The sequence below is a fragment of the Octopus sinensis genome, linkage group LG13 (assembly GCF_006345805.1).
Source record: "Octopus sinensis linkage group LG13, ASM634580v1, whole genome shotgun sequence".
NCBI lineage: Eukaryota > Metazoa > Mollusca > Cephalopoda > Octopoda > Octopodidae > Octopus > Octopus sinensis.
In genome coordinates this window covers 67,267,742-67,282,645 of record NC_043009.1, presented here as the reverse complement: position 1 = coordinate 67,282,645, position 14,904 = coordinate 67,267,742, and the positions used below count along the sequence as shown (strand labels likewise).

The 14,904-nt window shown below is 39.2% G+C and overlaps 1 protein-coding gene across 1 annotated transcript in view; it reads right to left on the bottom strand.

Annotated features, from left to right (window-relative positions):
- The window catches only part of LOC115218404 (rho guanine nucleotide exchange factor 17), a 204,025-nt gene that overhangs the window by 43,555 nt on the left and 145,566 nt on the right, over positions 1–14,904 (bottom strand). Inside the window, exon 4 of the mRNA XM_029788195.2 lies at positions 5,032–5,148. Coding sequence (XP_029644055.1) covers positions 5,032–5,148 — 117 coding nt within the window. The remainder of the gene's footprint in view (positions 1–5,031; positions 5,149–14,904) is intronic.

The window sequence follows — 14,904 nt, the reverse complement described above, 5'->3', positions numbered from 1 at the left end:
AAACCTCAAATCAACTCAATCAACTGGGGTTTACTGCACATAGACAATCGCAAATATATGCTTCCTATATAAACCAGGCAATGCCCAAGTGATTTTATATGGAGCTATTGTACCAACTCAAACCATGACCTTGAGTATAAACACTATGTAGATGTAGTGGAAGGTAAATTTAAACAACCAATACTTTAATAAATTATACTCATAGCTAATAAAAGAAATTTCACACACACACACACGCACTGCTACAATAAAACAGTAGAATTCAAAGAAAATAGTGATGGTGAGTGTTAGTAAATAATCATGAAAAGTGAAATAAATGCCAAGTCGCAAGAAAGACGAGAGATGCAATGGTACTCACAGTAAGCAAAATGGTTGTCTTGGTTTACCAACCAAATGGTTCACTGTTTGCATCTGGTCACCTGTGGTGCACTGGAGTCCTGGGTCAAAACTCTTAACTCTCAAAAAACCCAGACGTTTTTTTTTTTTCAAATAGTTATCAATGTGTAAATAGCTGTAAATAACCGTTTTATCATGTTTGCATATCTGGGACAGTGCTGCTGTTACAAACACACAAACATCCGAGACTGCCTGCCAAAATAGGCCATCCGGTTGATTGACAAAGATTCACACACACTTAGTAACTTGCTACAATGACTAACCCATAGATCGCCGGCTTCCTCATCTCATCTTTCACTCTTTCTGGTTATTCTAATACAGACTATAAGGACTTTAGATCCTCCCAACCAACAAACTTTGTATGACTGCCACCCATGCCCACCCTGATGCAACCATCTCTCCTGTCATCATCATCATCATCGCCATCATCTCTTCTTCATTTCACTATCATTCTATTCTTGCACTAAACACTAACTCAATCCTTTCTCACCAGAATTACAGCCACCCGGAAGCACCTCCCTCCTTACCTACCTACGCTTACCCCATGGCGTCTGGGAGGTGAGGGCCAGGCAGTGTTATGCTAGAACAGAAGTTGAGATCTGGAAAAGCTGCCAAGGGTCTACTTCTGCAGAAATTAGTCAAAGGGGTTGTTTGTGGAACATCATGGAATAGTTCAGCTGAAGCCAGGAATGAGGGTGAGTTTAACCTTTCATGATCTTCCCTTTCGACAGGGATTAGAGAAAGACAAAGGGGTCGCTGGGGAAGGCATAGGTCAGCAGTGAATGTAGATGATGCAGCGGACTTTCCCCTTTTCCACTGCAAACTGAACTTATTGGACATTTTATGAACAAACATCAAACACATTCAATGCAGAGGGTCGGCAGAGGTCATGACCTTGACAAACCCCTCTATGTTTTCTTGTTAGCTTGCGGTTGTAAGTTCAAATCATCCAAACAGTAGCGCTTCATACAGAAGGAGAAATTTCTTTTTTTTTTCTTTTTTTTTTTTAAATTTTTGAGTCTATTAGCCTGAAAGGGTCAAGCAATGCCCACAGCCTTTCCAATCACGCATTGAGTGGTTTGGGATTCAATGAAAATCTAAGTCAGGGTTGAAGTTGCAGTGGGAAGCAAGTTCAACAAGAAGGATTGAATGCATATAACAGAAATCTATGCAGTTCTATATTTAAGGGGTGAGGAATTATGTACATTATTTACGCTATTTACATTTAATGGATATTTGTCCTCATCTTTTTTGTTGTTAACAACATTTTGGCTGATACACCCTCCAGCCTTCATCAGGTGTCTTGGGGAAATTTCGAACTTGGGTTCTCATTCCTAAGGTATTTTTCGATGTTATAATAATAATAATTATTATTATTATTATTATTATTATTATTATTCAGGTCACTGCCTGGAATCGAATTTGGAATCTTGGGATTAGTAGCCTGCACTCTTAACCACTATGCACAGGCATATGGCATAGTGGTTAAGAGCACAGGCTACTAATCCCAAGATTCTGAGTTTGATTCCAGGCAGTGACCTGAATAATAATAATAATATTGAAAAATACCTTAGGAATGAGAACCCAGGTTCAATTTTCCTCCAGACACCTGATGAAGGCTGGATGGTATATCAGTCGAAACGTGTTAACAACAAACAAGATGAGGACAAATATCCGTCAAATGTAAATAAGAAATCTATGCAGTGAGAGTTTGTAGGGTTCAGGGTTAAGTTAATTTAACTTATTAATCTGAGAGGGTTGTAAAAGGCAAAAAAAAAAAAATCAACCGTACTGAGATCCTGACATTCATCCTCCATGTCACTGAAGACAACCAGGTTATCAGCTTTACTCTTTGGGAGTCCCGAGGTGGCTTATTAACCCAACATTGGCATAAAACCTATGGTTGTAGCGGGGACATGTTATAGCAGGGTCAGGCCCAAGTGGGACCCTTGTTTTCCATCCAGCTCCCTTCTCTTTAGTTTCTCTAATCGTTTCTGATTTTGAGTGCTGTACTTCAGAGTACACAGTCCCATGCCAGAGTGAATGATCTTGAGCAAGATGTTCCTCCCATGTAGACCGTTCTAAGTTTCACTCAGGTTGTCTTGAGAGTGACTTTCTATCTCTTCTTTGGTCCACCACATGACCAAGAAACAGCAGCTACTTCACCATACTAAATCTGTCCAGGAAGTCTGGAGCCAGGCATGTGCTCCACATGTCCACTCCACAACATCAGGAGTTTACTGAGGAAAGCATTGAGATCTTAACTCAGAACATAGAGACACATGATAACTAGTCTGGTGCTTCACCATTTTAGCCTCTTCCCCCCCCCCCATCTCTTATGTTATTCATAGCAAATCAGCTTTCATCAAACAGACCTATGATCAGGGTGCTCCAGCCATAACCATCCCATCTTATTTATTTTCAGATAATGTATCCCTGACCACATTATCTGAAGTATCTTTCTCAACTGCTATATCTAGCATTTCAACCAACCGCATACAAGCTACCTTCATTGAATTCTAGTTTTGGGGTTTTTTTTTTTTACCTATTATCATTAAATAGAGTGAACACAAATGGATATTTTTACAGTTTCAAGTTCAGTAATTTACCGATTCTGAGTTCTGAATCCCATCATGCTCCTGTTGCCATTGGATACAGAATTTAACTAACAGAAAGCTTCATTGATGACCCCAGTGCCCCAGTGAGATAAAGAACTTCCAGTTAGATTAGATAACCATACCCTCAATCTCTATCTCTCCCTCCCTCTCTCACCCACCCACCCACCCACACACCCCTTTCTCTTTCTCTCTGCCTATATTACTATTAACCCTTTGAAGATGAACACCCTGCTGATGGTTCTTCTACACTAAAGCAGACAAAACTATTTTTACAGCTTACAATTATTTTCGATTCCAAGATACATTCTGTGGATGTTCTGAGATGCACCGTTTAATGGTATTTCTGGTACTCAGGGGATTTCGAGTCATTCAACATCAGATCCACCCTTCCACCCGGAGAAGGAATAAATGTCTTCTCATTTAAATGAATTTAAATGTGTATGCTTAATAAAAACACATTTAGCCTTGTTGCTAAGCAAAACATTTTCTATTTTCTATGCAAAATAGATGAAAGAGCAACTTAATCGTATTTATTAAATCATCATCATCATCATCATCGTTTAACGTCTGCTTTCCATGCTAGCATGGGTTGGATGATTTTGACTGAGGGCTGGCGAACCAGATGGCTGCACCAGGCTCCAGTCTTGATTTGGCAGAGTTTCTACAGCTGGATGCCCTTCCTAACACCAACCACTCTGAGAGTGTAGTGGGTGCTTTTAATGTGCCACCGGCATGGGGGCCAGTCAGGTGGTACTGGCAATGACCTCGTTCGAATCTTTTTACACATGCCACCGGCACAGAGCCAGTTGGCTGCTCTGGCAACGATCACACTCGGATGGTGCTCTTGACACCCTACTAGCACGAAACACATAAACATATTTATAATATGTCCACAAACACATGAATGAAGCCAACAAATGGAAATGCGATTGGATCAAACTTCTGCTGTGCCTTTATTCTGTGAATCCTAAGCTAAATTCTTACCATTTTTTTTAATTGCCTGAGTGATCCTATGTGACAATACACTCTGGTGACCGAGTGAACCGTCAGCTGTTAATGGCCTGAAGAATGATCCAAGTACAGTTCTAGACTTGATTTATAAATAAAACAGAGGGGAACTTGCTTATCATGTTCTTTTACACGTACAGTATACTTGGAACCAACCTTGGGTGCAATCTAGGATCTATATTGGATTTGGTGCCTATGTAGATGTCTATGTGTGCATATTTATATATATATATATATATATATATATATATATATATATATATCATCAATCACCATCATCATCATCGTTTAACATCCGTTTTCCATGCTAGCATGGGTTGGACGGTTCGACAGGGGTCTGGGAAGCCGGGAGGCTGTACCAGGCTCCAGTCTGATTGGGCAGTGTTTCTACAGCTGGATGCCCTTCCTAATGCCAACCATCCGTGATATATATATATATATATATATAGAGAGAGAGAGAGAGAGGGAGAGAGAGAGAGAAAGAAAGAGAGATACGTGCGTGTATATATACATACTGATAGTAAACTACCAACATATGACAACTAAGAGTTGCTTTAAAATACTGTAAGCTCGGTACTAGGTACACACAAGCAATTAGTTAGTTTAGGTGAGCATAATACAACAATAGACATGCAGACTTACCATTAGATTCATATATATATATATATATATATATATATATAATATATATATATATATATGTGTGTGTGTATATAAATAGTTACCTTCATATACACATACTGCAATAACATTGTCTTTTCAGGTGAGGGAAGCAAGAGCAAGAACAGGTGGAATACTAAAAGACAGACAAAATCTTCAGCCTAACAAGCCATGTGCACTCTTAGTTGATGAATGAAAAAGACAATAGGGGGTGGGGGGAGAGAAAAAGTCAGCTAGTAGACACACACAAGGACAGAGAGAGAGAGAGAGAGTAATAGACAGAAAGAGACAGTCAATAAGGTATGCGTTTGTGTGCATGCCGCCATGCCATGCCTCGTAAGCCACTTACCTCAATAAATTTTGACACAGAAGATTTTGTCAGCAAGTCATTTTCAAGAGCATTGCCAGATTTCTTGTAATTATCAACAAATGAGAGATAGCTGTCTAATACTGTCTGTTTGGAAAACTGTGGAGAGATAAAGAAAAATAAATTTATATATTTATATATATATATACATACATACATACATACATATAGGTCATGGCCCTGTCTGTTTGGAGAACTGTGGAGAGATATAGAATGGGATATTAATATATAAAGGTGGATCATGGATGGCTTCAGCCGTTTTGGAAAACTGGAGGCATATCCTCGTTATCATCATTTTAACATCTACTTTTCTATGTTTGCATGGGTCAGATGAGTCTATACTGGAACAAAATTTACTAGGGCCAGATGTCCGGTCTGGTGTCAGTCCTTATCTGTTTCCAAGCAAGATATTAACCCCCACACACACATGTTGATGGGGGAACGGACAGGTGGACAGACAGATCGACAGAAGGGCAGACGGACAGGCGGGCAGATGGACAGATGGTTGGATAACAGGCCTCTTTCTCACAAAGTTTCAATTTATCAAATCTCACTCTGAAGATGAAGATCAAACAAAAGCTTCAGTAAATATTTGCTCCCAATACTTTGTAGTGGGATCAAACTCTGAACCCTTGGTAACCCAAACCAACTTCTTCACCACAGAGTTATGTTTACATATAAATATCAAAATACATATAATTACTATTAATGTTATGCATTGTGAACTAATTGTTATGTATGGTCCACTCTGCTATATGGGTCTCAAATCAAAGTTTTACCAAATAGGTTACAAGCGTTTGAGATGAGGGCAAAAGAAGACTTTTCACAAAACTGGACGGAACTTGAAAATCAATGACAAGTTATGAAGAACGTAAAAACTAAGAATATTTTACAGGAAAACATCAAAGAAAGAAAAAATATTCTGGACCCTCAATTAGGAAAAACTGAATTCCAAGGATTGCTAATAGAAGATAAAATGAATGGGAAAGGAGGAAGAGTAAAACCTAGAATTATGGCCCAAGCATGGCTGTTGGGTAAGAAAGTTTGCCTCCCAACCACACGGTTCCAGGTTCAGGTAAGTGTCTTTTACTATAGACATGGGCTGACCAAAACCTTGTGGGTGGAACCATGGAGAAAAGTCATCAATGGATTATGTTTGATAGGGAGCAAAAGGCTTAAGGTACAGGAAAGGGAAGAAACCTGGTAAAAAAAATCATCTAACTGAAATTTTTGGAGAAATAAAGATGATGCAGATGGGAGTGAATGTTGTATTTAAAGCCAACAAATGAAATCAATAGACTTGTTTCAGCTTTATCAGATCTCCTCAGCAAACCATATTCAACCCAGATTGCAAGACTTTATCACTTTATATAGAGAAAAAGGAATGTAAAATACACATGCACGCACATATATATACATATATATACACACACACATATATATATATACATACACACTCACAAATATATACATATATATACACACACACTCACACATATATACATGCAAACACATATATACATGCACACACACATATACACACATACACATCCACACATATATATACATACACATACATCCACACATATGCACACACATATAAACACACATACATACACACACACACACATACACAGATATATAATGCAAGTAGAGGTAACAAGAAAGTGGGATGTAGTCAAAGAAGACATGGATTTGGAGTGTGTGTGTGTGTGTGTGGAGGGGGGTGGGCCTTCGGTACCAGCACCAATAATGAATCTATTGTTCCAGCCAGTGTCTGTTAGTAAATAACTTAGTGTTAACATATTCAATGTTGAAAGTAATAAATCTGTTAAACTAGAAATAAATCTGCAGTATTCAGTTAAGTCCAACCCTGATCTACTTTCGCCCCCCACCCCACCTCTGCCCCTCTCTCAGATTTCAAATGAAAAACAAGATAGGCTGTTAATTACTTTCTTTCATTCTCTCTCTCTCTCTCTCTCTCTCTCTCTCCACATACATACACACACATATTTATACATACATATATACATACAAACATACAGTACATATAGTGATATGCACACGCATACATACATACATGCATGTGCACACACATAATAATACACATATAAAGAAACATGCACACGCATGCATGCTCACACACACACACACACACACGTGTATACGTAGCCAACTCTTCTTGAAAATAAATTTATAACCCAGAAATGTGAACTGAAGACCTTGAGTGAAGAATCACTGTTACCAAAAAGCCAGCAAGAATCAACAAAAGCCGTATTAACAAGCTGTAAGTTTATCTCCGAGCTGGATGCTGTATAAAGCCAAGAATCGGAGGAAACACCATTGCAAGAACAACAAATACCCCCTTCCTCACAAATAAGCCTCGAACATTGCTTTTTTTCTTTTTTTTTCATTGAAAATATAGAATAAATAAAATTAGAGTTCAACTACGTTTTACACTTGGATATAAGGAAAGGAAATTGTACCATTATTAAAATTGAGGGGAGGGGGAGAAAAACCCAACAAAGGGAAATAATTATTAGCACTGTTGCCATAGGTTGCAGGCGTGGCTGTGTGGTAAGAAGCTTGGTTCCTCATTACATGGTTTCGGGTTCAGTCCCACTGCGTGGCACCATGGACAAGTGTCTTCTACTATAGCCTCGAGCTGACTAAAGCCTCGTGAGTGGATTTGGTAGACGGAAACTGAAAGAAGCCCATTGTATGTGTGTGTGTGTGTGTGTGTGTATATATATATATGTATGTTTGTATGTCTGTGTTTGTTCCCCCCTCTATTGCTTGACAACCGATTTTTTGGGTGTGTTTACATCCCTATAACATAGTAGCTTGGCAGAGATCGGTAGAATAAGTACTAGGCTTACAAAGGATAAGTCCTGGGGTTAATTTGTTCAACTAAAGGCAGTGCTCCAGTATGGCCACAGTCAAATGACTGAAACAAGTGAAAGAATAAAAGAATTTAGCATCCATTTTCCATGCTGGCATGGGTTGATCCGTTTGACAGCATCTGGTGAGCCACAGTGAAGCATTGTACACTAGGTCTGCTTCGGTACAGTTCCTGCAGCTGGATGCCCTTCCCAACACCAAACACTTCACAATATGTACTGGGTGCTTTATTTTTTTCATGGCACCAACACTAGTGGGGTTGCCATGTAATTTGCATGACTGAAAAGAACAACAAGTAAAGAGAAAAGCCTATAATCCAATAATAATTATCAAAGAGAAGGTTTGGGAAAAATATGGATAATGCAGATAGAAGTGGATGTTGTCTTTAAAGCCAACTGATTAAATCAAAGACATGTTCCAATCTTATTAGATCTTTTTAGTGAAGCATATGCAATCCAGTTGGCATAAGGGTGTTGACATGGCTGCGTGATTAAGAAAGCTCATTTTGCAATGAAATGTCTTCAGGTTCAACTCCACTAAAAGGCACTTGGCATGAGTGTCTCTGACCATAGCCTCAGATTGTTGTACAATATGTCGATGTTCTACAGAAAACCACTCAGATATTGAAAAGAAAAAAAAAAGTTATGGATGGCAAAATAACTAAACCACGGACAAATCTTGTTTCCAAGAAAGAAAAAATGAAAACATCTACTTAGTAGATAACTACAAACAAGATGCTTGCTTAAGAATTATCTGTTATCTATTAATTCTTTCAGACGTTGGACTGTAGCCATGCTGTGGCACTGCTTTTGTTTTTAAATCTGTACTTATTCTATCCGTCTCTTTTGCCAAACTGTTACAGGGATGTAAACAAACCAACACCGGTTGTCAAGTGGCTGAGTGAAAGGAAAACACATACATACACACACACACAACTGGCTTCCAAAAAGTTTCTGTCAACCAAATTAATTCATAAGGCATTAATTTGCTTGGGGCAAGAGATGAAGACACTTGCCCATGTTACCTCAGTGGGACCAACACCCTGTAGCCATGTGGTTGCTATGTGAGCTTGTTAACCGCAATAGCCAAGCCCATATCTAGCCAGGCTGGCACCTCAATGTATAAGCTGTATCCAAGCTGTTTAGGCCAATGACCCCACCCCCACTGCACCTCGTGATCATTTTGAATCTCACAAAGTCAATAACTGATAAACGAGGCCTGAAAGGAGTGGTAGGAAGTATTTAACGACTTGTAATTAATAAATATGCGCAAAAAAGAAAAAAGAACTTCACAGCAAAAAAAAGTTATCTGATGTTTTCTCACATTCATGTTATTGTGGCTTATTCCCTAGTTGATCCTGATAGAGTAAACCCATGATCAAAGACATTCTAGTCATGACAGTCCATCCTTTATCTAGACTATACATCATCATCATTGTTCGACCGTGGTCAAGACACTGGAATTTACTATGTTACGCCAGACTTCACGGTCCATCATAGCATTACAGAGGTCCTGTTGCTGGATGCCTGTATCCCTGAGATTACATCAGGGTAGGAGAGTGTGCACCCTCTGGTATCGCGAGTAGATGGCTTCCAGAGGAGAAGAGTAGAAATTAACTCGTTTTCAGCTCTACAACAATGTCGCGCTTATCAGTGATTCTCTCTCCAATGCCCAGTCTCTTTTACAATCTCTTGAACAAGCCTCAAATTGTGTAGGTCTTTACCTCAATGAGTCCAAGACTGAATATGTAAACAAGTGCCTGTCCAACAGAGATTGCATCATCCATACTCTCAACAATACGCTCTTAAATATGGTTTCTGATTACAAATATCTTGGGTCATACATATCATCATCTGAAAAAGATTTTCTAACTAGAAAGGGTATGGCCTGGTCAGCCTGTAATGAGACTATACATAGCCTACCTTTGAATCTCAAAGATCTGACTGCTTCTTATAGCAGGTCTAACAATCACAGAAATGCTGAGTTCCTGTAAGGCAAGATTCCAAGCAGTGACCTGAATAATAATGATAATATTATCGAAAAATACCTTAGGAATGAGAACCCATGTTTGAAATTTCCTCAAGAGACCTGATGAAGGCTGGAGGGTGTATCAGCCGAAACGTTGTGTTAACAACAAACAAGATGAGGACAAATATCCGTGAAATGTAAATAATGTAAATAATGAACAATGGCTGCCACTGCCACCACCATCACAAATGCATCTCCTCATTATGGTTTGGATTCTTGATGTTCTGTGGGCACCTCATGAATTATCAGTTTGGCAGACCTCAGTAAGCATCTGCAAAGAATTTGTTTGCCAGTATTCTTCTTTGATTCCTCTTACTGAGGAGACAAAGATGAATTACAGTGTTGTCTCAGAGTCGCCACACATCAATGAATCACATGTGTTATGATCAGACAACATCTAAAGGGAGATGTTCTCTGAGGAGGAAAAACAACAGCAGTCAAATATTAACATTCAAATGTGCCAGAACACATTAAGAATGAATAGAATTTGTTATGAATGGATATACAGATTCTCAATATTCTGCATAAACCCCATAATAATAATATTTACCAAAACAAAGAGGGGTGAATAAGAGATATTAATCCAGGCAAAATACTTGTTACACTCTTTATAGATAAAGATACACTGGGCTAAGAAAAACGTTTTATGATCAGTATTGTACTCCAGGAGAACTGAAGTCAAAGGTCAAAGTCGATCACCAGTCAAATCTGTAAATCCATGGTAGTATTGCCCATTTAAGATGGTATCTTTTTTACAGTCATTCATAAAATAGAAAGGAATTATGGGATATATACATTTATTTATATAAAATTCAACCTTGAACACACCCAAATGCATATCTGAAACAGTTGTAAGCCTATATTAAATAAACAAATGTACAACCCATTATTTCTGTGTGTGTGTGTGTGTTAGTATGAAGGCGCATGAGCTAGTGGTTAGGTGACTGCACTCACAATCACTAGACCATGGGTTCAATTCTTCGACCAAGTAGAGTGTAGTGTTCTTGAGCAAAACACTGCATTTTATGTTGCTCCAGCTGTAAATGGGTGGCACTATGATGGAATCACCTTCCAATCAGGGGGTGCATTGACCACCTTTCCTGGCCAGTGGGGTGGGGTCATTCGAAAGCTAAAACAATGAAAAGCACATTGTGACCAGCAATGTATAACGTGTGTGTGTATATGTATGTGAATGTGTGTATGAGTGAGTGTGTGAGGGTAGTGTGTGTGAATGTGTGAGTGAGTGCGAGTGAGTGAGCGTGTGTGAGTGTGTGAGTGAGTGAGTGAGAGCATGTGAGTGTGTGTTTGTGTGTGTGAGAGCATGTGAGTGTGTGTTTGTGTGTTGAGTGTGTGAGGGTAGTGCTTGTGTGCACATGTGTGTGTTTGTGAGCAGGCATGTGTGTGTGTGTGTGTTTCAAAGAACAGTGACAACCATGTACAAATATATGCAAAAACATTATCTGAAATATATGAAGAAGATTGATGACATTGTTTTGAAACTAGAAATATGTAAACATCACATGTGTTTGATGGCAGAGGTTGGGATTGAAATTTAGGACGGCGGGGGTCGGGGGATAAAACTTGACCCCCTCTTCATAGATGTGAGGAAAGCAACAACCTCAAGATTACATTATCATCTATCTCATGCCACCATGGAAACACATGCTAAATTGTGATGATGATGATGATAGTGATAACAATGATGATGATGATGATGAGAGAGAGAGAGAGAGACGGAGAGAGAGATGGAGAGAGACAGAGAGAGAGAGAGAGAGATATTAAAAAAGTGTTTCAGTGTTCAAGTCTGATTCGAGTTCTGTTAATTTCTTTGCATCTTTCCCCGTTCGGTGTTCCTCTTGTATCCATTCCTGCATGCAAAGACAAGCCAATGAGAAGGTCTCATATATGCTCATGTGACATGCTAAAAATAGAAGCCAAATCTCCCTTAAATCACATGTTACCATCTTGAAAAAGGAGGAACTCATTGGATGATGTACTTCTAGATACATTGTGCCAGAAAGCATTCCAAAGATGGAATGCTTTTGATGATAAGTTGGCTCAATTAAGACTGATGTAGAGTTAAATAACAAATCACAATCTTTTATCTTTTACTTGCTCAGTCATACGACCGAGGCCATGCTGGGGCACCACTGTAAAGTTTGGTACTTACTCCATCAGTTGCTTTTGCTGAACACCATTAAGTTACAGGGATGTAAACAAACCAATGTTGGCAGTCAAGTGTGTGTGAGGGGGGTAGGGATACAAACATGATTACAATGAAAATGAGGATTGTAGAAAGTTTGGGGGAGAGAGAGAGAGAGAGAGACAGAGAGAGAAAAATGAAGGGTAGATGGTTTGAAGAAACCTAGAAAATTATATATCATCATCATCATCATCGTTTAACATTCGCCTTCCATGCTAGTATGACCTTCTTTGGGAACCACTAATAAAAAGGATGTTGATTGTATACAAAAAATGGTTGAGCATTTCAAGTGGAAGCAGGAGACCAAGAAAGGCCGGAAGACATGGAATGAAGTAGCGAAGTGTCATGACAGTCTGAACCTCTCACCAATAAGGGACAGCAGTTTGTGGCAAGTGGAGGCGCAATGGCCCAGTGGTTAGGGCAGCAGACTCACGGTTGGAGGATGGCAGTTTCGATTTCCAGACCGGGCGTTGTGTGTGTTTATTGAGCGAAAACACCTAAAGCTCCATGAGGCTCTGGCAGGGGGTGGTGGCGACCCCTGTTGTACTCTTTTGCCACAACTTTCTCTCACTCTCTTTTCCTGTTTCTTGAGTAATACTGCGATGGACTGGCGTCCTGTCCAGCTGGGGGGAACACATACGCCACAGAAACCGGGCCCATGAGCCTGGCTAGGTTTGAGAAGGGCGGAAAAAAAAAAAGAAGTTTGTGGCAAAGAGTGGTGCTAGGGGAGACCAAGAGCAAAATCCATGCCAGCATGGGAAAAGGGACATAAAAATGATAATGGGGGTGGAGACTGGGACGTATTACACCTATATTTGGGACTCTTAACCATTATGTTCATATCAAGTCTCCTTATCCTGCTCTTCTCTCCATTTCTCTGTTGCTCTCACATCCAGCACTCTACTCAACTCTACCATCAATCTCACTTTCAGTTACCTGTCTCTTTTGTCTTAGCTTGCTGCCTGTACAACAAGGAATGGTATTACATTAGATTTCTCCATATTAAATTCTCCCTAACAATCTTGCATTTTTAATGCTACCATCTTTCTCTCTCTCTCCCATTATTTCATCCCTGTTACTCATTTTAACACCCACCATCTTCTATCACTCTATCTCACTCCTTCCACTTTCTTCCTTCATAAAACTGCTCATACTCTCTGTATTCCATCTCCATACCAACAATCCTTGTGTAGCTGTTTTCATTTTCTCCTCCCCACCCTTGTCCATTTTCTCTATCACCCTATTGATCCTATTACTCTCTCTCTCTCTCTCTCTCTCTCTCTTTTATCATCCTATCAGTCATGTTATTTCTATCCTATCTCCTTACCAAAAACCACAACACAGCTATCTTTCTTCACCTCTCTCCCCTTTTCTCTCCCCTGTCACCCTCTTGCCCCTATTACTTTGGTTCTTCTTTTATTCTTCTGTCACCTTCTTACCCTGCTTCTCTTCTATGGGAAACGAGGAAATGAATAAACAGAGAAAACAGACAAAGACAGGATTCTCTCTAGTCTTCATCAGGATATGAATGTCTGATGCTGATGAATTAATGAAGAGCAGAAAAAGAGAAGACTGTTTAGTCTTGCAAGGGTCAAGACAATTCTTTCCTGCTGGTGCCATGATACAATGCACTCAGTGTCAGTAAGGTGGATGGTAATAAGAAGGACATGCAACAATAGAAACCACACCAAAAATGAATTGCTCAACCATAACATTGTTCCTGATCTATCTAGGAGGATAGAAATTTCAAATAAAAACCAATTTGGAATGTGACCATGCATATATATATATATGTATTACAGTTCTGTATTTAAGAGATGAGGAATTATGTACATTATTTACATTTGATGGATATTTGTTCTCATCTTGCTTATTGTTAACACAACATTTCGGCTGATATACCCTCCAGCTTTCATCAGGTGTCTTAGGGAAATTTCGAACCTGGGTTCTCATTCCTAAGGAAGGATAGGAAAATATTAGATTTATAAGCCTTAAAATTCACCCCATAACTGCCCACGGGCATATGGTGTAGTGGTTAAGAGCGTGTGCTACTAACCCCAAGATTCCGAGTTCGATTTCAGGCAGTGAACAATAATAATAATAACATCAAAGAACCCAGGTTTGAAAGACCTGATGAAGGGTGGAGCTGAAAGGGTGTTAACAACAAACAAGATGGGGACAACTATCCGTCAAATGTAAATAATATATAATAAATATATATATAAAGTGGTTCTGTGGTTAAAAAAAGCTTGCTTCCTAACCACATGGTCTTAAGTTTAGTCCCATCGTGGTCAAGTGTCCCCTACTATAGCCCCAGGCCAAACAAAGCCTTGTGAGTGAATTTGGTAGACAGAGACTGGAAGAAACTTATATTGGTATTTTAACATCTTAGTTTTAAACAAGTATCTCCACTATACAAGTGATGTTCATTCCAGCCTTCTGTAAAGAAACATGTCTGGCCAAGGGAAAATATTAATGTTCTTGGAAACAGGTGAGGGTTGGTGACAGGAAGGGTATCTGGCTATAGAAATTCTATCTTGACGAATTCCATCTGACCCATGGAAAAGCGGGCATTAAACAGTGATGATGATATACTGATTTGTTGGAGAATGATGAAACAATTGTAAACGATGTATTAAAATGATTTACCAACTCCATTCTTTAATATTTATCATATATATATACATCCTTCATCTGAAACTAAGGCTTCACTTTGTTGTTAC